The 23,866-nt window shown below is 48.7% G+C and overlaps 1 protein-coding gene across 5 annotated transcripts in view; it reads left to right on the forward strand.

Annotated features, from left to right (window-relative positions):
* Positions 1–282: 282 nt before the first annotated feature.
* The window catches only part of NT5E (5'-nucleotidase ecto), a 45,225-nt gene continuing 21,641 nt past the window's right edge, over positions 283–23,866 (forward strand). For 3 of the 5 annotated variants that reach the window (XM_089921813.1, XM_089921811.1, XM_089921812.1), the window contains exons 1-3: positions 304–739; positions 15,405–15,627; positions 20,631–20,819. In XM_089921813.1, coding sequence (XP_089777939.1) covers positions 401–739; positions 15,405–15,627; positions 20,631–20,819 — 751 coding nt within the window. In that variant the 5' untranslated portion in view covers positions 304–400. Of the gene's footprint in view, positions 740–2,210; positions 2,303–15,404; positions 15,628–20,630; positions 20,820–23,866 lie in introns of those variants that run through there. The other 2 variants (XM_022552097.3, XM_089921814.1) reach the window with 2 other exon arrangements.

The raw sequence follows: 23,866 nt of genomic DNA on the forward strand, positions 1-23,866 counted from the left end.
CCAACTCCTCCCTCGCACCCCGTTAAGAACAGCCCACCGCCGGCGCCCAGGCTCCCCAGACGGGCCGGGCCCGCGGCCGGTGCCCGGTCCCCAGCGTGAACAACCTCCCCACTGTTCCCGCCCGGAGCGGGTGCCAGCCGCCAGCCGCGCCCCGGCAGCCCGGCGGGCCGGGGTCGTATCGGGTGACCGCGCGGGCGTGCGCCTGGCCGTGGGGCCGGCCTCCGGGCCTCAGGAGAGCCCGCCCAGGCCCGGCCCCGCCTCGCCTCGCCCGCCCGCCGGCCCGCCCGCTCGCCGGCCCGATCTCTTGACTCCGGCGCCTTCCGCGCTCGCCACCGCACGCCTCCGCCCGCGCGGCTCGCCAGCACTCACCGCCCTCGCGCCCTCGCCGGCAGCTGCAGCCATGGGTCCCCGAGGCGCACGCGCCTCAGCGCTGAGGCTGCTCGCGCTGGGCGCGCTGCTGTGGCCCGCGGCAGGCGGCTGGGAGCTCACCATACTGCACACCAACGACGTGCACAGCCGGCTGGAGCAGACGAGCGAGGACTCTAGCAAGTGCGTCAACGCCAGCCGCTGCGTGGGCGGCGTGGCACGGCTCGCCACCAAGGTGCGCCAGATCCGCCGCACCGAGCCCCACGTGCTGTTTCTCGACGCCGGCGACCAGTACCAGGGTACCATCTGGTTCACCGTGTACAAGGGCGCCGAGGTGGCGCACTTCATGAACGCCCTGAGCTACGATGCCATGGTAAGAAGGCGAGGCCGGGAAGCTCGGGAGCCCCCTGGGTAGAGTCCCCGGACCGAGAGAGAAGCCGGGGTGGAGGAGCCGCCGACGGCGAGGCACGGGTGGCGAGCCTGGGACCAGGGCGCAGAGCGATGTGGGGAGAAAGCGAGACTCCCCGTCAGTGTGCCAGGTGGACGCAGACATAGACGTCCCTTGGCCGATTCGTCTTAAACGGACTGATGTTGCTGCACCCTCACCGTGAGATGGGGCATTTCGAGGAGCGGGGCCCAGCCCTGCCAGTGAGGGCGTTCCGCTGGGGTGCGTGGGACCCCAATTATCCAGAGCCTGGGACCGAGGTAGACTCGTCACGAACCTCTCATTTACTGGTCGGTCTTTGGAAGAATGCTTTATCTCGATTTACCAATAATTGGAAGTGAAACTAACTCAGGGTCAAAGAGGTTGAGGGCATTATGCAGGTCACCCAGCTCGAGAATAGGGAGACAGGTTCAGAATGGACTCCAGAACCCTTTGACCCCGCAGCTTCAGCATATTTAAGCTGGCAGACTTGGGAAAAAGGCTGGGCACCTTCTGTGTGCAATTGACTTTCTCTCTGCCGCAGTTCCTTCCTCTGTAATATGGGGGTAATAATTCTATCTACTTCAGAGGATTGCCTAGCACATAGTATGGCCTCTTTAAATGTTAGTTCTTATTATTACCAGACCCTGCTGTAGAGGTTTAAACACAGAAAGAAAGAAACTTCGAGAGGAGGCCAAAATGCTGAAAACACTGGGTTTCAAAGGATTTCAGTAAAACCAGTTTAGCAGAAGAGATTTAGGAAGAGAGTCCAGCTTAAGAGATGAGAGGCTCTTAAAACATGGGCAAGAGTTTAAGTCCAAGTTCCCCAGTGCTCTGTTAAAGGTGGTGCCTTATTGGTTAGACTGAATTCTAGAAAAGGAGCAGAGAGGAGTTAGTTACACAGTAATAAATAGGTATGACTTTTGTAAGTCAAACCAGCACCAAGTTTAACCCTGTGTAAAATCCTAGAATAAAGGGATTCTGTGGAGAAACTGGGGGCAAGAAATCCTAGGAGCTTTAGAAGAACAGAGCAGGGGTCCAGGGAAATCTGTGAAGTCCATGTGTGTGCATCTGGAAGGCAGGGAGAGGTGTGGTACAGGCTGGAATACAGAGGGCTAATGGCACACTTTGTATCAGAAGAGCACAGAGGTCAGCAAAGCACAGTGCTGTATTTCCCCCACCCCCCCACCCCAGCTGGAAACTTGGAGAGAGGAGGACAGGAGAAGATAAGAGGGTAGTTGTTTTGTTTGGGGGGGGTTTCCAAGAAAGCTCATTGTAGAGAGATGAAAGAAGGGCAGAGAGCTCTCCTCTCCATTCTGATCGTTGGTTTTAAGGTTATCAGGGATGCTCAAAGCAGCAGCAATACAAAGGGACCCCTGAGCCCCAGAGTTTATCTGGGGAGCTCGCCAGCATCTGGACTCCACCAAAGACTCGTGGGTCCCAAGAAATCCGTGAGTGGCCTCTTCGCGTTCTTATCTCCGCAGCTCAACCTGCCTGATGCTTTGCCCTAAGGTAACAGCAGAATAAATATTTATAATATTAACCTGTTACTAGCCTACGTTGACATTTCCTCTGAGGAAGAATAAACCTTACATAAGTTTGTTTTGATTTCATGTATAAACCACAACTTTCTAAACTTTTCTTTTTGTGTCACTCTTTTCTCCACAGTTGTGTAGACTCTTTTTGGTGAAAAAATGATGGATAATTCCTAGTTTTCTTGAATAGTAATGTTTTTCTCTTTAAGTCAAATTAAGCTCACGGTGTTAGTCATCATATCAAGTGTTTATGAAGGATTCTGGGTAAAGCCAAAGCAGTCTGCTGCAAGTTACAGCCCATCACCACAGGGAACTTTTAGAATACTTTCTATTGGATGGAATTACTTTCTTTTCAGTTTCGCTAAGAATAATTGGACTGGAGCCTGAGGAAAACTAGGCAGCTTATATAATGTTGGCACCGGGTAAGGAGGGAGAGGAGGGTCAACAGCCAGGGTCCTGATAGCATCTTATCAGACTTACTCTGTGCAGTTCTGGGGTTTGACAAACATGATTTGACCTGCGTAAAATCCTAGTTCTCGCGTTGCTTTAACAAAGCTCTGCTGTGTTCTGGGTTTACAGAGGTTTTTCACTGTCATTTTGCTTATACTGCTCTCAGGGAATTTATCGCTTTTCTGCTGTTAATGTTCCTCCCATGCCCACCCACCTGCCGCTACATCTTGACTCCCAGGAAGCTGGAGATTTAGATCAGGGTGGAAAACAGTTGTGCAGGGGCGTCTCCAGTTCTCTAGAAACTGGACCTGGTTTGAGGAGCAGCCACATCTAAGGATGCATGGGTCTGGAGGGCAAAGAGGAAGCTACTAGAATCTAGCTTAACCTCAGGAGTACCCTAGACCTCTGGACCCGTGTGTCCCAGGGAGAGAGCTGGGGGGGGGCGGTTCTGATAGCTCTGGAGCCTAGGGCAAGCCTGGGGAAGACCCCTGGACCCAGCTGCCAGGCAGAAAACTCTAGAGGGAGAATGTCACAAGTCGCTAGTTGGTGTCGCTTTATTGGCAGAGGGACAGGAAGACAGCTCAGATGTGCATCCGATGTGCATCACCATGTGATTTTGGCACGTTGCTTTCTCTGAGTGTCCTGTTTCCAACTGCAAAACAGGAGGGATCACCCCTACCCAACGGTGTAGGAGTTTTGCAAGCGATACATGAGATAATAAATGTACAAACCCCTAGCACCCTCCTGGCTCAGAGTACTCAGTAAAGGTTAGCTCCATGTGCCCGGCCAAAAAAAGCAAAAGTTGTGAGGAATGGGGGTTTGGGTTTTCAGCTCTCAGTTTAATCTGATTCTGACTGCCCCGCACAGCCTACCACCTTCCTCCGGCCCCTCCACCATCTCTTCTAAGTCCCATTGCCTGAACTAATTTTTTTGTACATTTTTAAAAAAAATTTTATTTTAAAAAAATTATTTTTAAATGCTAATCATGTACCACCATGTAGCAGTTTGTATTTGCAGGGCTCACCAGAGGTTTGATGATTTTTTTTTTTTTTGGACTGAGCTATTAATGTTTCCTCATTGCGTGGTGTCACTCTGTATCTACCCCATACGTACACTGTGCATCCTGCTCCATGGAGACCTCCGCACATTTTAGCATCTGCTCCCCCATGATGGGTTTGGAGATCGCACACATCGTGCTGCAGTTCCACAAATGCGCTGCCCCGAGCAGCCTCCTGCGGGTCCCGCCTGTGAGGATTTCTTTGGGATCCATACCCAAGGGCAGAATTGCTGGCCACAGGGACTGCACTGTAAGGACCGCCAGACTGCTTTCCTGGAGCCCTCTACTCAGCACCCCCACCCCCAGGCAGATGTGACCCCCGCATCCTTACCCCCGCTTTGCATCATTCTCCAGCTTTCCAGGAGGTGTAAAATGACATCTCATTGTTTGAGCTTGTATTTTTCTAATAACTAGTGAATTTGATATGTTTGTTAACTTTGGTGTTTCCTCTTCCCTAATTGCATGTTCACATACTTTGCTCTATTTTTAAAAATTAGGTTTGCTCTATATTTCCTGATTTTCAGGAATTCTAAGTGTTGATCTGTAATCAAGTTTAGACCTTGCAAATATCTTCTATTTAGGTTTAGTAATTTTGTCTGTAGTGTCTTTTCACTGAACACAAATCCTCCACTTGGTATAATCAAATTAATTTTTGTTTTGTGTGTGTGTGTGTGTGGTTTGTGCTTTTGAAAGTTTACACAAGACTTTGTTCATTTGGAGTTTGTCACCCCCAGCGCTCGTCCCCAGAATTCAGAGATGGGTACCGTTCTCTCTGCCTTTGAGAGATAATGAATCTATAATCTGGGGCTATGCCATTCAGCAGTCTGGGTCATCAGTTCCTGAGGATCTGTAAAATCTGAGGTTCCTTACATCTCTAAACCAATGGCGTCCTAAGAAATGTTTTGATTCCATTTTTTAAAATTTATTTTATTTATTTATTTTTTTGTTTATTTATTTATTTTTGGCTGTGTTGGGTCTTCATTGCCCCGCGCGAGCTTCCCTCTATTTATTTCCTTTTTAAAAAAATTTTTTTTGGCTGCTTCGGGTCTTTGTTACGGTGCGCAGGCTTCTCTGTAGTTGTGGTTCACGGGCTTCCCTCTAGGTGTGGCGTGCGGGATTTCTCTCTCTAGTTGTGGCGCACGGGCTCCAGGGCGCATGGACTCTGTAGTTTGTGGCACACAGGCTCTCTAGTTGAGGCGTGCAGGCTCAGAAGTTGTGGTGCGCAGGCTTCATTGCCCCGCGGCATGTGGGATCTTAGTTCCCTGCCCAGGGATCAGACCTGCGACCCCTGCATTGGAAAGCAGATTCTTTATCACTGGACCACCAGGGAAGTCCCTTGATTCCATTTTGATTTAGTGAAGGGGCAGGAGGATGAAGCACAGGTGCAGAGGCAGGAACCTGCACGATGGATCAGCCCGGACCAGAGCAAGGTGGCAGGAATCAGGGGAGGTGAGATTGTGTACGGTTTACAGGCCACCCTGAAAAGTGTGGGCTCTCCTCTGTTGCCATGGGGAGCCACTGGAGGTTTCTGAGTAGAGGGACTGGTTGATAAAAAATAAACATTTTGTCTTTGTCTGCAGCTCCTGGCACATAGCTCCCCAAACTCTTGGGGATGAGTGATGAATGTCCTTTGTATGCTAATGAGGTGATTGATAGCTGGGAACCCCTAGGCAGCTTCAGAATGAGGGCTGGTGGCCAGAAAGACCGAGCCAGGATTAGAGGGTAGGAACTTTCAACCTCTGGGGAGGGGAGGGGCCCTGGAGATTGAACTAATCACCAATTGTCAGTGATTTAATCAATCATGTCAGTGTGATGAAACCTCCATAAAAACCCCTAAACGGTGAACACATTGAGGTGCCCGGAGGGTGGTGTGCTCAAAGAGGCCATGTGCACCCCTCTACTTGTACATCTTGTACCATGCATGTCTTCCATTTGGCTGTTCCTGAGTTGTATCCTTTAAAATACACCAGTAACAGTAACCAAAGCACTTTCCTGCATCCTGTGAGTGGTTCTAGCAAATTATCAAGCCTGTGGAGGGGCCGTGGGAATCCTTGATTTATAGCTGATGGGTCAGAAGTACAAGTGACCCAAGACTTGCAGCTGGCATCTGACGGGGCAGGCTTGTGGCTCTGAGCCTGGGATTTGTGATCTGATGCTCACTCCAGGTAGACAGTGTCAAAATGGAATTGAATTGTTGGACACACAGTTGGTAACCGCAGAGAACTAGAGAACTGGTTGATGTGAGAAGATACCTCCCAGCAACAGAAGGAAATCCTAGTTTTGGAAGATGAACAGAAATGGATGGGAGGGCGAAGATACAAGAGAAGAGGAGGGGAGAAGGGGCTGGGCAGCGGTCTAGATGGGAGATGATGGGCCCTGAATGCAACCCGGCAAAGTGCTCACGTGCCCACGGCGCAGAAAGCCAAACTCTGACAGCGGGAGTTTGCGTCAAAGTCAAGATTTATTGCAGGGCGCCAAGCAAGGGAGTGGGAGATGAGCCTCAGATCCACTCCAGCTTAGACTTTGAGTTACTGGTGTTTTTAAAGGGGATGAACAAAGAAGCTGGGATTAATCATTGTCTTGTGACATTTCTTAATCACAGTTTCTGGAGTCAGGGTGTCTCCGGTTTACGATTCTCTGGCCAGGTGGTCCATGGCTCCAGGGCCTGTTAGGAGAACAACCTGAGTTTGTACGTTAATGATGTAATCTGCAACGGGCCATCTTCTTCCTCTGACTCTGGTTGATTACTGTTCAGTTAGCACGTGGTTGAGGTCAGAGGGGACAAGAAAGGGAATAAAGTTTCGAACAGAGAGATTAATCATAAACTCAGTAAGGGAACTCGGTTTTAGGGGGACTCTGGTTCGGAACTATGGTGACGGGGAAAGAAAGGCTGAAGCCACCGGGACCAGTTTCAGTAGGTAGGCAGCGTGGCACAGGGCTGTGAGGGTGAACTCGGGGTGACTGTCTGGGATCAGGTCCCCTTTCTACCACTTAAAATCTAAGGGCTGTGGGCAGGTTCTTGGACCTCGTGGAGCCTTCCTTTCCGCAGGAGTAAGGTGGGTGTGATGGCGGTCTTCCCCCCATAGATTGCTGTGGGGTTTAAAGGAGATGATAATGCATGGAAAGTTCTTTGCACAGTGCTAGCCACGGTCACCTTCTGTTGGCAGGAGTGGCTCAGGAGAGGTTATAATCAAAAGATGACTAAGAGGGTTCAAGCCACGGACACGGGGAGAGTCAGCATTGTTTAACACTACACCTCAGGAGTGCAGAGGTGTAGTAAGCTTACCCCCTGACAGCTGAAGCCTGTTATTTCCAGCTAAAGGCGTTTCCTGAACTTACTGGACATGCTTGTCCCCTGTAGGGCTGTGGCAGACAGAAGCGGTGGAAAGAGATCTGGACAGGACCTCAGGACACCCAGGTTTTACTTCTTGGCTTTTGCAGGTCATTATCTATGTGGGTTTGGGCAGCAGATTCCTCCTCTATGAAACAGAGCATTTGGAGAGGGTGGTCTGCCCCTGTCATTTCTCAGCGCCTCAGCCCTTGCCGTCTGTCTTGCTTCTAATCTGCCAACATAGCTCGCTTGGTGCTGGCACTGAATTTTACGCACAAGTCTAAGTTTGCCTGACAACGTTCTTATTTCCCCTTCACAATCCCTTTCATGGCGGCTCTTTCCTTGTGGAGGGAGGGCTTGGGTCTTCTCCCAGGTACCTGCAGGTGGCCACCGCTTCCAGACAAACAGGTTCCCAGGATTTTGGGTGGAGGGTTACCTTCTTCGTAATAGAAGGCGGTGGCCACAACGGGAGGATGATGAACCCAGGTTCAAGCCTGCTGTCTGTGAGGTTCTTTTATTCACTCAGTCCACAGATATTCACTAGGCATTGGCCTGTGCCAGGCTTTGTGCTGAGTGCTTCGGGCAGTAAACAAGACCTGCCAGGGTGAAACTTACTGTTCAGTGGAGGGGACCATGCCCGCCTGAGCCCTTAACCACATAAAGAGGCTGGGTAGGGCCTATGAAGGGGGGGAGGGGGGAGGAGCAAAGCAAAGCAAAAATGACTGAAATTCTAATACCTGTGCAAAGGGATTCTCCAACTAAACATCTTGTCTGCAGAAGACAATGCCCGGGTACCATATATGCCCAAATCAACAGTGGGCATATTTCCCCTCCTCCCCCAGAAAACCAATCCCTAAGCAAAGAGAAGTCACCTTATATTCAAGTGGTTAATGACAAAGCCTCTCATATGGAGGAAACTAAATGAGTTTATCTTCAATAACAAAGCAGATGTTCTGGGAAGACAGACTAGCCTTGCTGGTTTGGGAAGCTTGAAAGAGATATCTAATGGCAGCGGGGATTTTGTTGTCCTCTTTTTAAAAGCAAAGAAAGTTGGTAGCTTTTCCTAGAGCTCAGACCTCAGAAGTTGTACATGTCTAGTGGGTTGTGGATCCTCGGGCCTCAGTGATGTGAACATTCACCCCCCGACCCCGACCCTGTCCTGTGGCTGTGGTCCCGGACCTTACGCTTCCTGTTCCAGTCTGAGTTTCCACACCAGAGCTGGGCTGGGTGAGACCAGCCTCAGGCACGGAGAGGAGGAAACAAAGGCAGGTTCTTAGCTCATCTTGTCCTAGCCATCTGTGTTTTCTTAACTGAAAAGGGAAAGGAACCAAACAAATCCCACAGCAGATTGACAGTGTTCCCCACTTCACTCACAGACGCCTCTGAATGCTGTGTAAGCTCCTTCCCTGGCTGTGTTCTTCAGCTGTGTAACCAGAACTTGAAAATCCTCTTGACACTTCTTTTCCCTCACCTGAATAGTTGGTTCTATATAGAATCCAAACATTAGCTGGAGCCTTCTAGCTCCTCCGAGATGTAGTTAAACCTGCCTGGAACCCAATTAGTTGAGCAGGTGATTCTAAAGGTAACAATGGTATGGGTATTTTGCATGCACAGAGAGCTTATATGGCAAATGTGAAATGCTGTCTGTTCAGTACTTGTTTGTTCAGTCATTCATTCAGCGAACATTGAGGTGCAGGAAAGCTGGATTAAGTCCGGGGATCTTTTCTGCTATTCAATCAGGTGCCACATTCACCTGCCAGGGCCTAAAACTGGGGGTGTGGAGTGCAACCCAACACCAGAAGTGGCCACAGCGCCAGAAATGTACCACCCAAACCAGACCAACCTTGTGATCCTTCCCACTTACGGGTGTTGCTGAGTCTCCCTGAGTGATTGGCAGCTGAGCCCTGTTGTGTGATAGACCAGATTCTCTCCTAACCCTTAAATTATAGGGTTTCCTGCAGACTCCTTCATGGGATGAGCTAGTGTCTAAATGACTCACTAAATTCATGTGTTGCAAATTTCTGACAAATGGCTTTTTGACGTTATCACAATTGAGTTCTGCGGATTAAAACAGAAATTCTTTTCTTCTGTGTGATGCATCCTGCACTGCCCTTCTTTCCTTCGTTTTTTCTTCCTTCGTTTTTCTTCCACCTGGATTTAAGCTTCTTGTCTTCACTGGGAACATTTTTGACTATCTCAGCTGTCATGTCTTCATCCCCTCATTTGTTAATATAGCTGATGTCATTTGCCTGGGAGCTTCCCCTGACCAGGTGAAGCTCACACTTGGAGCCCTGTCCATCCTTAACGGGCAGGGCGGGCCTGCGTCTTTCCCAGGCTCTCTCACACACGTCCCCGTCTGTGGTTCCCACTTGCTTGATGGATGCATGGACGGATGTGTTTATGTCACGCTCTCTCCCTGTCTGCCCTACCCTTCCTGAGGACAAGGACCAGGGCCATGTTGCTTGGCACTGTAGAAATCTGGAAGAAACCGGTGGGTTGTTGAGTGATACTCATCCCTTCCAGAGGCTTGTATTTTTCTATAATCTCTTCCATTATGGTTTTTCATAGGATACTGAACATAGTTCTCTGTGCCCTATAGTAGGACATTGCTGCTTATCCATTCTGTGTATAATAACTATTTTTTATTTCTTTATAATTTTTTATTGAAGTATAGTTGATTTACAATGTAGTGTTCATTACTGCTGTACAGCAAAGGGATTCAGTTGTACATGTATATATACATTCTTTTCTTTCTATATCCTTTTACATCATGGTTTACAGGTGCTTGTATTAGCGGCAGTTTGGCAGAATAGTTAAGGTCCCGGATGCTAAAGCCTCGCTTTGTTCAAACCCCAGCTCTGCCGCTTGCTAGCTGTGGAAGCCCCATGCCTTAGTTTTCCCATCTCTATAAAGGACAAATAATAGCACCTACCTCATATCATTGTAAGAATTGAATGAGTTCATGTGTGAACAGGGCTTGGCCATGTAGCATGAAAGTCTTAACTATTAGTATTTCTTTTTGTCATTTTTTTGTCTTTAAATTTTTTTCTCTTTCTTGAAATTCCCTCATGTCAAATTCACTGGTAATTTTCACAGTTCTTTGTAGACAAAACTGGGGCTATGAAATGTCCCCTTTCTAATTCAGATACCCTATAGGTATCCTTTGATAGACCAAAGAGTTGATCCCCTTGGTAGATTCCCAATAGAAAGACACTTCAAAAAGTTCCATTTTCTTCCCAACTGCCATCATGAAATCTGTACAGCGTTCACATGTGCAAGACAAGACACTTTGTCAGAAAACTTTGTTTAAAAATCTATTCACCAACAAATGCCAATAAGATATTAGTGGAAATATAAATTAAAACACAGGAGGGACTTCCCTGGTGGCACAGTGGTGGGAAGCAGCCGCATAGCACAGGGAGATCAGCTCGGTGCTTTGTGACCACCTAGAGGGGTGGGATTGGGAGACGCAAGAGGGAGGGGATATGGGGATATATGTATATGTATAGCTGATTCACTTTGTTATAAAGCAGAAACTAACACACAATTGTAAAGCAATTATACTCCAATAAAGATGTTAAAAGAGAAAAAAAGAATCCGCATGCTAATGCAGGGGACATGGGTTCGACCCCTGGTCCGGGAGGATCCCACATGCCGCGGAGCAGCTAAGCCCGTGCACCCCAACTACTGAGCCTGCGCTCTAGAGCCCGCGAGCCACAACTACTGAGCCCGTACGCCACAACTACAGAAGCCCGTGCACCTAGAGCCCGTGCTCCGCAACAAGAGAAGCCATCGCAATGAGAAGCTGGCACCACAACGAAGAGTAGCCCCCGCTCACCGCAACTAGAGAAAGCCCGCGCGCAGCAACGAAGACCCAATGCAGTCCAAAATAAATAAATTAATTAATTAAAACACACACACACACACACACAGGAAATGAAATGAGGACCAGGCGATGAATTGTGAAGCAGTTGGCTAAGCTTCCAAGCTTACTGTCTGGTTCACCTGCTTCCAAGCAATTTGGTTTCTCTTGTTTTACAACTAAATATCACTTAACTACTATTTACCAAGTGTTTTTATATCCTGCCTTCTACTGAAAAGTTTCAGTGGCTCACTTACCAAATCATAGGTGAAAATGGAGCCTGTTTGAAAGAAGCAGGTGGTTTTATTATCCGTTCAGTAAACACCTGCAGGGCGCTGGTGCCAGGCGCTCATCTGGCATCACCAAGGACACTGTGACAGTCGACACCACTCCTGCCTCCGGGAGAAAGATGTGTGGACAGCGGCAGCGAGGTGTGATGGATGTGGCTGGAGGGTTGTCTGCGGTCATGGCACCACGAAAGGCTTCTCACGGAGCTCACCTTGGGCTGCATCTAAGGCAGCTCATTGCATGCAGGTGGATTAGTGTTCCTGGAACTGAGGGCACCTGGTCTGGCAGAAAAAACGCAAGAGCTCAGGGAGATCAGGGAGGGGCTCGCTCATACGGCGTCCGAGGAGGCAGGGCTGGGGTTTCGGTGGGCAGGGGGGGAGCCTCGCAGAGACTCACACCAGGGCTAGAAGCAGTCGGGTGGGTGTTTGGGGACGCGCGTTCTGGGGGCCCGCGGGCTATGGTCGAGAGGTGTGTGAGCCTGGCGACCAGACACCGGCTCGGAGACTCCGGAAAGGTGTGGGTGAAGAGCGATGAGGCAGAGTGGGGCATTGGGAGTGCAGAGAGGAGGGGAGCCCTGGCGGTGGCGGTGCAGGAGCAACGGGGCTTGGTGGCTGATGGGTCGTGAGGGGAAGGGAGGGTCGCCCGGGTGTTGCAGAGCTTCTCTAGGGGTTTCTCTGAGGTTGTGGAGACTCTTTCCCAACACCTGGGATCACGTGCATCCTCACAAGCATCTCCTTCACTGGCTTACTGAGGGTAGGTTCCTGCTGGAGGTTGATGGCGGGATAGGGGGCAGCGGGGAGCCATGGGGAGGTTGGGAGAGCCGGCAGTGAGCACCAGGTCACTCCCAGGCAACTCCGTGGAGCACGTCCTGCCTTGATTTTTGTAGGAAGAGTCAGCTGTGTGTAGGAGAAGGACATTTGATGGAGATTTTTCTGCTCAGTCATTTATTCATGCTCTGCTCCAGGGACTGTGCTGGGTGATACGGGGACTCAGTGGGCAGTTGTGGGGTCTGCTAGGGCTGCCTGAGGGGGACCTTCAGAGCAGAGAAGGACAGCTAACTCAGGGACGACCACGAGGGTTTGGGGAAGTCTTTCTTCCAGAAGGACCATCAGACTTCAGGAGCTAAGGCCATTAGTTGAATAAGGTAGTAAAGGCCTGGCATGGGAAAGGAATGTTCTGTCTCCCTATGTATGTATCAATCGATCATCTTTTATGCATCATATACAGAGGGACAGAGATCCGTGAGAGCATGGAAAAGTACGAGTAGTCAGGATTTTATTTCGAGGGCTCACCCTGTACTAGGCCTTATGCGAAACCCATTACATCCAAGCATAGAGGTGAAGAAGGTTGGAGTGAGAAGTGGCTCTGGTCCCAGCTCCACTGCTTACTAATCGTGTGACCTTGAACGATTGATTTAATGTCTGTAGAGCTCAGTTGTTCTCTGTAACATGAGGATAGTAATAATACCAACGTCACAGCAGGAAACCAGCTTTGCTCTGCAGACTCACCTTGCATGGTATGTGGCGAGTGCTTAGTAAATGCCGGCTCATTTTCATTTCATTACGACTTTTGTTTTATTCATTGACTGTTCTTCCTCGTTAGTGATGGCGCCACGCCTGACTGCTGCCTGGGGGTGGGTGTCAGAGGGAGGCTGAAGGGGAAGGCGAGACCAGACCTCAAAGAGCTCAGGACATTGAACTTTTATCACAAAGGCAGTGGGGAGCCTCTGTGGGACCTTAAGGTCGGACGGACAAGTTCAGATTTGCGTTTTGGAAAGATGATTCTGGCAGCAAGATGCGTGCAGGATGGTTCAGAGAAGGCGATGGTGGTAGCTGGAGGCCCGGCTGGGAAGCTGTTGCAGTTCCCAGAAGGAGTGGCCAGGGCGCAGGCAGGTGGGAGCAATGGGGTGGGCTGAACCGGAGCATTTAGCCAAAGGGAAGGGATGCTGCTGGGAGGTGTGGGAGAGGCTGCGAGGGGGAGGGATTCAGCTGCCCCGGGGCTTCTGGCTGCACTGACTTGGGAGATGATAGCACCTGGACCAAGATGGGAATCCCAGAGGCAGGGGCTTTTTTTTTTTTTTTTTTCCCTGCGGTACGCGGGCCTCTCACTGTTGTGGCCTCTCCCGTTGCGGAGCACAGGCTCCGGAGGCACAGGCCCAGCGGCCATGGCTCATGGGCCCAGCCGCTCCGCGGCATGTGGGATCTTCCCGGACCGGGGCACGAACCCGTGTCCCCTGCATCGGCAGGCGGACTCTCAACCACTGCGCCACCAGGGAAGCCCAAGGTAGGGGCTTTGAACCAGGTGAGCTTGGGGTTCCTGTAAGACCCTGGAGGGCAATGTCCACGTGGCAGCCGGACAGACAGATGAAGAGTCAGGAGAAAAGACAGGGCAGCAGATGTTCAGTTTGGAGTGGAAGGTGTGAGTGCCAGGGAGATATTTCGGGCACCTGTGCACCGCTCCGAGCACCCGGATCAGGGCTCCTCTCCCCACAGGGCAGAGAGGGGAAAAGGCAGCCAAGGTCACCACTTTCAGGGCATTACACTCAAGTCCAAGGAGGAGACACCAGGCAAGACAAATAAAGGAAAAATGTAACTTCAGCTGTTGCTGAGTGCTAGCAATATAATGATAAAGTGTAAGGCGGCTGACTTATTGGATAATCTCTCGGGAAGAGCTGTAGGAACATTCATTTTTTAAAAAAACTTTACAGCTAAGCAAGATAATTATTGTAACCTCATAAGGCAGACATATTTCACCATAGGAAAGAACCATAATGTTCTAAGAATAGAAGAGAAAAAGGCAATTACCGAAGACTGGGAGAACCTTTAACTCGGTCAGCCTTTAAGAGGGAAGCAGTTAGGTAAGAGGAAGAAGTAAAAATGAGCAGATACTCAGAGATGGGGGGAAAAGGCAAGTTCAGAAATTCTGAGTTTGGTCGGAGAGACAGGGCACACGGGAACATGAAGACACTGTGCTGCTTTCTCCGTGGAGAAGCAGTGCACGTGAGGACACGACACACATGGCCCTTTGAGCCCAGGCACCCAGGGGGCACCTGCCGGGCAGGTGAGGGGCTCCAGGGCTGAGCAGGGTGGAGGTGGTGGGACACAGTGGCTCAGGGAGCCCTCCACGCGGGGAGGACCCCACGGGCGTGCAGAGCGCGCCGCTGCGGAGGGGAGCGTGCAGGAAGGAGAAGGGCAGGGCAGTAAGAGAATATGGGGGGGGTGTTCATTTAGACAGAGGGGTCACCCGCCAGCACTTCCAGGCCTGTTCTCAGATGACCCTCAAGGTGGAGCAAAATCGGGTGTGGTGTTGAGAAAGTTTGAGACTCACTGGTTTAAGTACTAAGTTAGCAAATCAGCCTTGGCAGCCAGAGCAGGTGGGTGCGTGCCCCCAGGAGGTGGGCTTCTTCCAGGAGGCCCGCGGACAAGGGGGCGGAAGGCCTTTGAGGAGGTGGCTGGCACGTTGTGTTTTGTCAGCATCACCCCAGGGGAAGCCGCCAGACGTCAAAGTGGTCATTTTGCCCCCTATAGCCAGTCCCAGAACAGTGAGGAAAGGAAACGAGGGAAGCAGGTGGGAACAAGTGTTGTGTTAAAGCGTGCCAGCTCCTCCCAAAGCCCTGGCTCTGAGCCCGTACACTCTTGACCTGTCCCAGATCTGGGAGTGGCAGGTCAGTGGACACCCAGCCAGGTCTCTAGGTGACTCCTACGCACGTTGATGCCACCTTCAGCAGGTGGTGTGGACCCTGCGGAGCAGTTTTCAAACCAGCCTGGTGATCTGGTTGCCCCTGGGCCCAACCCCAGGGCCCCAGAATAAAGTCTCTGAGCCTGAGAAGGACAGCAGTCATGCAGTCGGCTTCCTAGGGCTCCGCCAGGTTTGGGAGCCCTGTGCCAGGGTAACTGTTTTTTGGCCACACCGCGTGCCTCGCAGGGTTGTAGTTCCCTGACCAGGGATTGAACCCTCATCCTCAGCAGTGAAAGCACGGAGTCCTAACCACTGGACCGCCAGGGAATTCCCCAAGGTAATGTTCTTTAAAGTATGCTTTTACTGGCAACTCCAGAGTACCTGATTCTTTTTCTCTTTTCCCTTTCTACCAGGCACTGGGAAATCACGAATTTGATAATGGTGTAGAAGGCCTGATTGATCCACTTCTCAAAGAGGCCAAATTTCCAATTCTGAGTGCAAACATTAAAGCCAAGGGGCCGCTGGCGTCTCAAATATCAGGACTTTATTTGCCGTATAAAATTCTTCCTGTTGGTGATGAAGTTGTAGGGATTGTTGGATACACTTCAAAAGAAACCCCTTTCCTCTCCAATCCAGGTATTTTCTTCTTTTACAGCCCTTGCTGCTTGAAAATAGATGCACTAAATCAGAGCTTGGCATTATTTTTCTGGACCGTTGGTTAAAGTAGGAACGTGTGGTATTGGACACGTGTGTTCTTAGGATGACACTGAACAACCAGTCCAGTGGCTCCCAGTTGCCCTGAGTTACTTCTTAAAGACATTCGCCTTCCTGCTCAATGAACTTCTTTGTTGACATAAACAGTATCTTTGTTTAATTCAGTGCATTCAGAATTGGACGAGAGGGCCGTTGATATCCAGTGCTGAACGGTACAGAGTCACTCACTGGAGGATGAGAGCCACGTGACTCACGCCCTTCTTCCTGTGGAGGCAGAGCCCAGAGCCAGGGTTTTACCTCAATTTACCTCAACTTTTCTTTTCTAATATGATTATTACATGTCCAGTTAACTCTGCTTTCTCTGTTTTTAGTTATTTGTCTCTTACAGTTTTAATGACTTTGTTGTATCTGGCTTTCTGGGAAATATATATACATTTTTGAATGGTCTTGTGTGTGTGTGTGTGTGTGTGTGTATATATATCATACAGGAGATATATATATATATATCTGCTATATCTATACACACACACACACACACGTATAACCCTGAGACCATTCAGAAAACATTTTTGAGCCACTTTTAGAGGAGCACTTTGGCAGTAAAAACAAAAAGATGTTTTTTTCTAAATTATCCAAATCAGTGTTCTGTCCGCATTTGAAGAAAACAGGGAAGTAAGGGTTTTCGTTAAGAATGAACTGATAAAGGACATCTAATTAACGATTAGAAAAGTCACGTGTTTGTTGCTGCTGTTTAAAATACCGTCGGAAACAATGAAAAGGTCAACGGTTGGCCTTGAGCGGGCTCCGGGGCCCAGAGGGTCCTGCAGGGCTTGGAGGCGGGGCTGGGCCGCTTTCCACGGCTGGGGACCTGGGGCTTGTCAGGCACCCCAGGCGGCAGGTGGACGTCTATCCCACGGTGACCAAGCCTTTGCACACGGTCACCGGCTGTTGCTGAGGTCGTTGTGAAGCCACAGAGGACAGCCACGGACGTGATGAGTCACTGGCTTTTTTTCTTTTAATATCTTTATTGGAGTGTAATTGCTTTACACTGGTGTGCTAGCTTCTGCTGAGGCACTGGCTTTTGAAGTGTCTTAGGAGTGCTCTTCTGCCTCAGAGGGATGTGGTCCCACCCGAGGGACCTGGAGTACAGTCTCGGGCTGCTCTCCACCACCCGGCCTGACCTCTTCCTCTCACCACCCCTGCAGACATCGCTGTGCGGGCTGATCAGACCTTCCCCGGGGCTCAGGGGATGCTGCCTCTGAACCACCTGGGGCTTTCCTGCCAAGAGGCCAGGGTGGCGATTACAGAGTGAACCAATCACCGACATGGGTAGGGCTGGAGTAATGTGGCCCGGTTGCCGCAGGGCGCCCTCGGGTGGGACACTTCTGTGGGGTCCCCGTCATCCCCAGAAAACGCCTCCCCCTCATCACATTTGTCCTCGCTCTGGGCTTCCTGCATGACTGGAACAGCCTGAGGACAGAGCTGGGTCTCCTCTCAGTGAAAATCTGGAACCCAGTAGAGTGACCAGCTGAGGATCTTGGGCTAAAGATGTGGACGTGTTGAATAACTGAAAAATTATGTGTCTCCATAATGTCTGTTCCACCCAGGGGGTTTTGAGTTCATTTAAGGCGGCATGTAATTAACGCCATAGAAGAGTCATAAACAAAGTCAGGGAGGGAGAGGGAGGGGTTCCGGTGAGCGAAGGACGTGATGGCCGGCTTGGGGGTGAGGTAGACACGATGAAGACCTTGCTTGGCCTCTCCAGGGTGTGCGAAGCAACTGGGGCAAAAGGCATTCCAGGAGTGAGGTCAGAGTCACGTGATAGGACGCAAGCTCCTGAGGACAGGGACCTGCTGGGTGTCAGCACAGGGGAGGTTCCCAGTGAAAGTTGCTGGAATGGACTAGTGAGAGCAGGCAGGTGTGGGACCACAGTCCCAAAGTGGCTGGGTGTTCAGTTTTCTGGAACATGGGTTCTAAGCAGAGAAAGCTAGAAAGGGGGTGTGAGGACTGGATGGTCAGGCTGAGGAGTTCAGCATGATTTGGAGAAAAGCATTACTCCTCCTTTAATAGTCACCAAGAAAGGGACTTCCCTGGCGGTCCACTGGTTAAGGCTTTGCCTTCCAATGCAGGGGGTGCGGGTTCGATCCCTGATCGGGGAGTTAAGATCCCACATGCCTCGCAGCCAAAAAACCAAGACATAAAACCGAAGCAGTATGGTAACAAATTCAATAAAGACTTAAAAAAAATTTTTTTTAAATAGTCTCCAGTAAAAAGATAGAAGGGGAGTGGGGTGGTGGAGAGACAAAGGGCTCCAGATCTCAGACCACCCTGTCTGGGACTCTGACAGCACCCCATCTTAGTTCTTTACCAGGTTACAACAGACAGGGGCTCCGAAGGGGCCATGCTCTTTCCAGCAGCTCTCAGGAGAGAAAGGCTGCACCATGCAGGGGCCAGGGCAGGAGCTGGGCAGGGGTGGAGAAAGACACTTGCTTCTCCCAAGACCACAGTCCCAGCAGCCCGGCTCCCCCTACAGACCTCTGACCCCAAATCCAGCCTCATTCCTCCCGTGCTGGTGACCCACAAGTATAATTTGTATTTCTAGCACGTTTAATTTATTTTAGCTAGATAATGGACTTCCTCTCACTCCCCTCATGATATACTGAAATATATCCCATGCTTTCTGTATGTGAGATGACCGATCCTGTGAGGTTTCTGATGTGTTAGGAGAACACATTCCTTTGTCCTCAGAGGCCTTTCTCTCAACTTTTTTCTTTCTTCTTGCCAGCCACACTGAAGTAGAGGACGGTAGCGTTGTCTGAAAGTCTCAGCAAACATTTCTTCAGCTATTCATTGATTCATTCCCCTGAGAGCTTGCCTCTGTGCCAGGCACTGTTCTAGGCATCAGAGATACTGACCCCCAAAAAAGCCCTGCCCACTGGAGCTTCACGTTCAGTGGGAGAAGAAATAAATAAGGAAAATGTTTGGTGCCAGAAGGTGATAAATGATATAGAGAGAAATTAAACAGGAGACGGGGTGGCAAGTGGGGCATAGGGGTGAGCTCACCTTGTCGTTTTAAGGAGAGACTCAATGAGCAGCTCACAGAGATGGTGACATGGCACTGGGGGTGACCTGGGAGCCCTGAGCTTCTGGGGGTGACTGGCAAGAAGCATATTATTCTTGATGGCCTCATGGCAGACAATGGTGGCCAAGCTGTTACACCTCTTGATTTTTTTTGAAACAAATCAATATTTATTTACTTTTCAAAAGTAAAGTAGGATTGGATAGATGATTTCTTTTTTTTTTTTTAATTGGAGTATAGTTGCTTTACAATGTTGTGTTAGTTTCTGCTGTACAACAAAATGAATCAGCTCTATGTATACATATATCCCCTCTTTCTTGGATTTCCTTCCCGTTTAGGTCACCACAGAGCATTAAGTAGAGCTCCCTGTGCTATACAGCAGGTTCTCATTAGTTATCTGTTTTATGCATGTTAGTGTATATATATCAATCCCAATCTCCCCATTCATCCCACCATCCCTTTCCCCCTTTGGTGTTCATACGTTTGTTCTCTACGTCTGTGTCTCTATTTCTGCCCTGCAGACATCACCTCTTGATTTTTAAATGTTGCCTGTGAGTTACTTACAGCACTGCGGGTCCCACCCCACATCTGTGCGCCACTCATTTTCAGGCCATCCGTCTGGAATGCCCCCGGCTTTGCCATCAGCCATGCTGTTTATTTTATGTGCTCACTGGCACGTGTTGGCTTGACTGATTCGAGAGACTCCAGAGTTCCCCACTGGAGCACACGGAGACCCCCAAACCCCACGGCATCACAAGGGATGAGTTTAACAGTCCTGTAGCTCCTTAGAGAGTTGAATACTTTTCACACTGGAGATGGCAGACTCCTGGGTTTCGAAAGAGCATTACGAGACTGATTCATGTTTCAGCATTTTCATTTGAGAGATGGTTCTGAGATACTTGCATAAGGGAATCTGGATCCTCTAGAGGATCCCGAGTCACAGGTGGCTGGATGTGACTTCAGGGCAGCGTGTCTGTGTTTGCAGTCACCTGTGTGCCAGTCAGAGCCATAAGCCCTCAAGCTGCGCTGGGGTTTGGCCACAGGGGTAGCACGTGCCTGCGACACACAGAGCGCCCAGCTGGGGAGTCACACCCATACTCACCAGCTGCACCAGCGGTCAAGCTTCCGCTCCCACTGCGTGCGGGGCGAGCCTCCAGGGAAGGATGCGCACGCTCCCAGGGCCAGCAGTCCTTGGATGGGACACCCCCCCACTCGCCGCCCGCTGCAATCTGATCAGAGCTCCGTGTTGCTCTAATGCTGACCTTAGCCAGTGAACAAGACAGAGTTGTCAACGGTGTCATACGATTGGCATTCAAGGGCTAGTTGCTGACAGTTTCAAGTGTGAAGACTGATTATGTTGAACTTGCAAACAAAGCCATAGAGTAGCTAATCTGGTTGGTTTTTTTCAGTTTTATTGAGATATGATTGACATCCAGCACCTGTATGGGTTTAAGGTGTGCAGCATAGTGACTTGGCATAGATACAGCCCATCATGCTTATGTGCTCAGCCACGCTCAGCACTGGCCTGATGGAAGTCTAAATATACAAATAGATGTAAAAAAATAGAGAGATTCCAAATCTGAAGCCTCCTCACTGTTGGAATTTGAGTAACATAATATCATCCACAACCTTAAACCGGTGCAGCATTAAGCGAATGCAACTGAGCATATTGATGTGAATTTTTATTGGCCTTGTAGAGGTTTTATACTGAATTTATAAATAAGTTTTGGTCTTAGTAATTTAAGAGCTTTAGGAGATTAAGGTGTTTTCATTTGGTATGCTTGTATAATAAGCAATATAATAAAAATTGTTGTCAATAAATGTCCATATTTATTTTCTTCCTTAGGAACGAATTTAGTATTCGAAGATGAAATCACTGCATTGCAACCTGAAGTAGATAAGCTGAAAACTCTAAATGTGAACAAAATTATTGCACTGGGACATTCTGGTTTTGAAATGGATAAACTCATCGCTCAGAAAGTGAAGGGCGTGGACGTAGTGGTGGGAGGACATTCCAACACGTTTCTTTACACAGGTAATGGCAGCGGGAGGGCTAGATAATATACGTTACATCTATAGTATAATATATACATGTAATAATGTACATAGGTGGTGCACACTGAGTGGTAACATGTATAAATCTTACTCAAAGAGACTTTTTAAAAACATTTTATTGAAAGATAGTTGATTTACAATGTTGTGTTAGTTTCAGGTTTACAGCAAAGTGATTCGGTTATACATATATATGTACATTCTTTTTTCAGATTCTTTTCCATTATAGGTTATTACAGAGTATTGAGTAGAGCTCCCTGTGCTATTCAGTAGGTCCTTGTTGGTTATCTGTTTTATACATAGTAATGTGTATGTTAATCCCAAACTCCGAATTTGTCCGTCCCCTGCTTTCCTCTTTGGTAACCATAAGTTTGTTTTCCATGTCTGTGAGTCTATTTCTGTTTTGTAAAGTTCATTTATGTCATTTTAAGTTAGATTCCACATATGAGTGATGTCATATGGTATTTGTCTTTCTCTGTCTGACTTGCTTCACTTAGTATGATAATCTCTAGGTCCATCCATGGTGCTGCAATTGGCATTATTTCATCCTTTTTGATGGCTGAATAGTATTCCAATGTGTATATGTACTACATCTTCTTTATCCATTCATCTGTTGATGGACATTTTGGTTGCCTCCATGCAAAGAGACATTTACTAAGAGTAATTTATTGGTTTCATGAGTATGTCAATTCCATTCACTTATGTAAATTATAAATATATATAACATACACATTCAAATATATAAAAGGTTACTGAGGCCCAACTAAAAGTCATTGTACATCAAAAAGCAACATGCATATAAAAATTTTAAGCATAAACAACGTAATGTAAATAAGGCCTTCACAGCTCAAGGTGACAGGACTTGATTGGTAGGTTCACAGGTGGCAGAAGCTGGAACTCTGGGCTCAAGCCCTAACCATGCAGCATCCCAGGACTGTGGTGCCCTAGAAGCCACAGGCCCCCGTGCTCTTGCAAGCACTCTCTCCTCCCTCGATTTCTTCCCCCCTCCTCTCCCTTCCCCTCTCTCCATCCCTCCCTCCTCCTCTCCCTCTTTCCCTTCCCTCTCTCTTTTCTTCCTTCCTTCCCGTCTTCCCTCCATTCCTTCCACATGTCTCTCTCTCTCTCTCTCTCTCTCTCTCCCCTTGGTATCAGGTAGTTTTAGTTAGGAAAAGTCTAACTCTTTTTTTTCCCATTTGAACATATACTGTCGCAAAACTTTTGGGTCTGGCTCAGTGAGTCTTTCCCACCATGCCCTCTCCCTGCCCCAACCACTGCTTCATGGGGCTTTAAAGTATTTTCAAGAAAAGGAAGACGAGCAGGAGAGCCTGCTGGAACTGGCTTCTATCAGCTCTGGGAAGGACGACTTCGATGGGGAACAACCCTCCCCTTGGAGAGGTTGCTGCTTCGCCCGTCTCTATGTGAGCTATCTCAGGCAATCCTATTTTTATAAAAGCAGCAATTAAAAATACCCAAAACAGGGCTTCCCTGGTGGTGCAGTGGTTGAGAGTCCACCTGCCGATGCAGGGGACGTGGGTTCGTGCCCCGGTCCGGGAAGATCCCACATGCCGTGGAGCGGCTGGGCCAGTGAGCCATGGCCGCTGAGCCTGCACGTCCGGAGCCTGTGCTCCGCAACGGGAGAGGCCGCAACAGTGAGAGGGCTGCGTACCACAAAAAAAAAAACAAAAAAAACCCAAAGCAGTAAGAAATGTCCAAACCTGTTAAAAGTTCTCACTAAGAAGAGAGTATGGGTAATTTTTAATTTCTTCTTAGCACCTTTGAGTGTTTTCAAATGATGAATGCATGTTGCTTTTATAATGAGAAAAAGAGACACAAATTATTTTTTAAAAAAAGGAAAGAAAGAAACACAGTATTGGGTCAGAAGTCCTTATTCCTGTTTCACTTGAAGGACCTTGAGTAGTCACCCTCTCTGAACCTGTTAGCTTCGCTTCAGAATGTCAGTGACGATGCTTCAATGAAATCCTGCAAAAGAGAATGTGCCTTTTGGTAAGGAGATGAATTTAGTGAATGATCAATGACTGGATGAAAGAAAGATTTGAGGATAAAAGTTACAATTTGCTTATCCATAAACCTTAAGGTAGATAATTACAGTCTCTGGAAAAAACTGCCTGTAGAGTCTTTGTCATTTATCTCACATTTCATGATTTCTTACCAAGATTAAACTTGTTCTCATGAAAATATTCAATTTGGATATTCATCATTGTGAGGAATGAACTTAACAATGAAAGGTAATTCCAGGACACAGTAGAGGATGAGGCATACTTGCTTGTTTAAATAAATTTTCCCAGCCTCGAAAAACAAAGCAACAACAAAAAACAACCCTCCGCTGAATTGCCTTTGGAATTAGCTTAAAGTTAAATATGATTGGTTAATCAAATTAGGGTTAAAATAATACATCTTTTGGAATTTTAAATCTTGCTGAGAACCATTTCAGCGCACACACAGGACCCAACACACACAAACACACTCACCTGAAAGAGAATTTCACAAAGTTTCGGGATTGCACCTGATATTTTCTATTCTGTTATTTAATTTTTTTAAATGCTGGTGACTACCTGTTAAATAAGATTCATTGTCTTGTCACCAGTCCATATTTTTAAAACCTCAGCTTTAAGTGGGGCACGACCAAAATAGGACATGGACGGTTCCCCTCCAAATAGTGAAGCCCCTGCATGCAGGTTCTCTGGATTACAGCCGCCGTGCACATGCAGACCAGACAACCCTGGTATTGCCTGACCGTTCTCACGTTGGGATGAAGAGGAGAGGACTTCCACGTCCAGGCTTGCAAAATGTCAGAGCTGCGAGGATGAGGGCTAGAATGCAGACTTCTAAAGGATTTAAATCCTAGAGTTAAGGAACTGGTCCATGCTGTTGCCTTTGGACAAAAAAGTAGTTAAAGTGTGTGCAGGTTGGAAGATGTGGCAGGTGTGCCAGGGGACTCTCCTCTGCATGTGACCCTTGAAGGCAGACAGGCTCCTGAGATGCCGTCGCTCTGTTTGTCTCCCGCTTTTT

The sequence above is a fragment of the Delphinapterus leucas genome, chromosome 12, assembly GCF_059928025.1.
Source record: "Delphinapterus leucas isolate spDelLeu-1000000601 "Yukka" chromosome 12, BTC_Dleu_Yukka2, whole genome shotgun sequence".
NCBI lineage: Eukaryota > Metazoa > Chordata > Mammalia > Artiodactyla > Monodontidae > Delphinapterus > Delphinapterus leucas.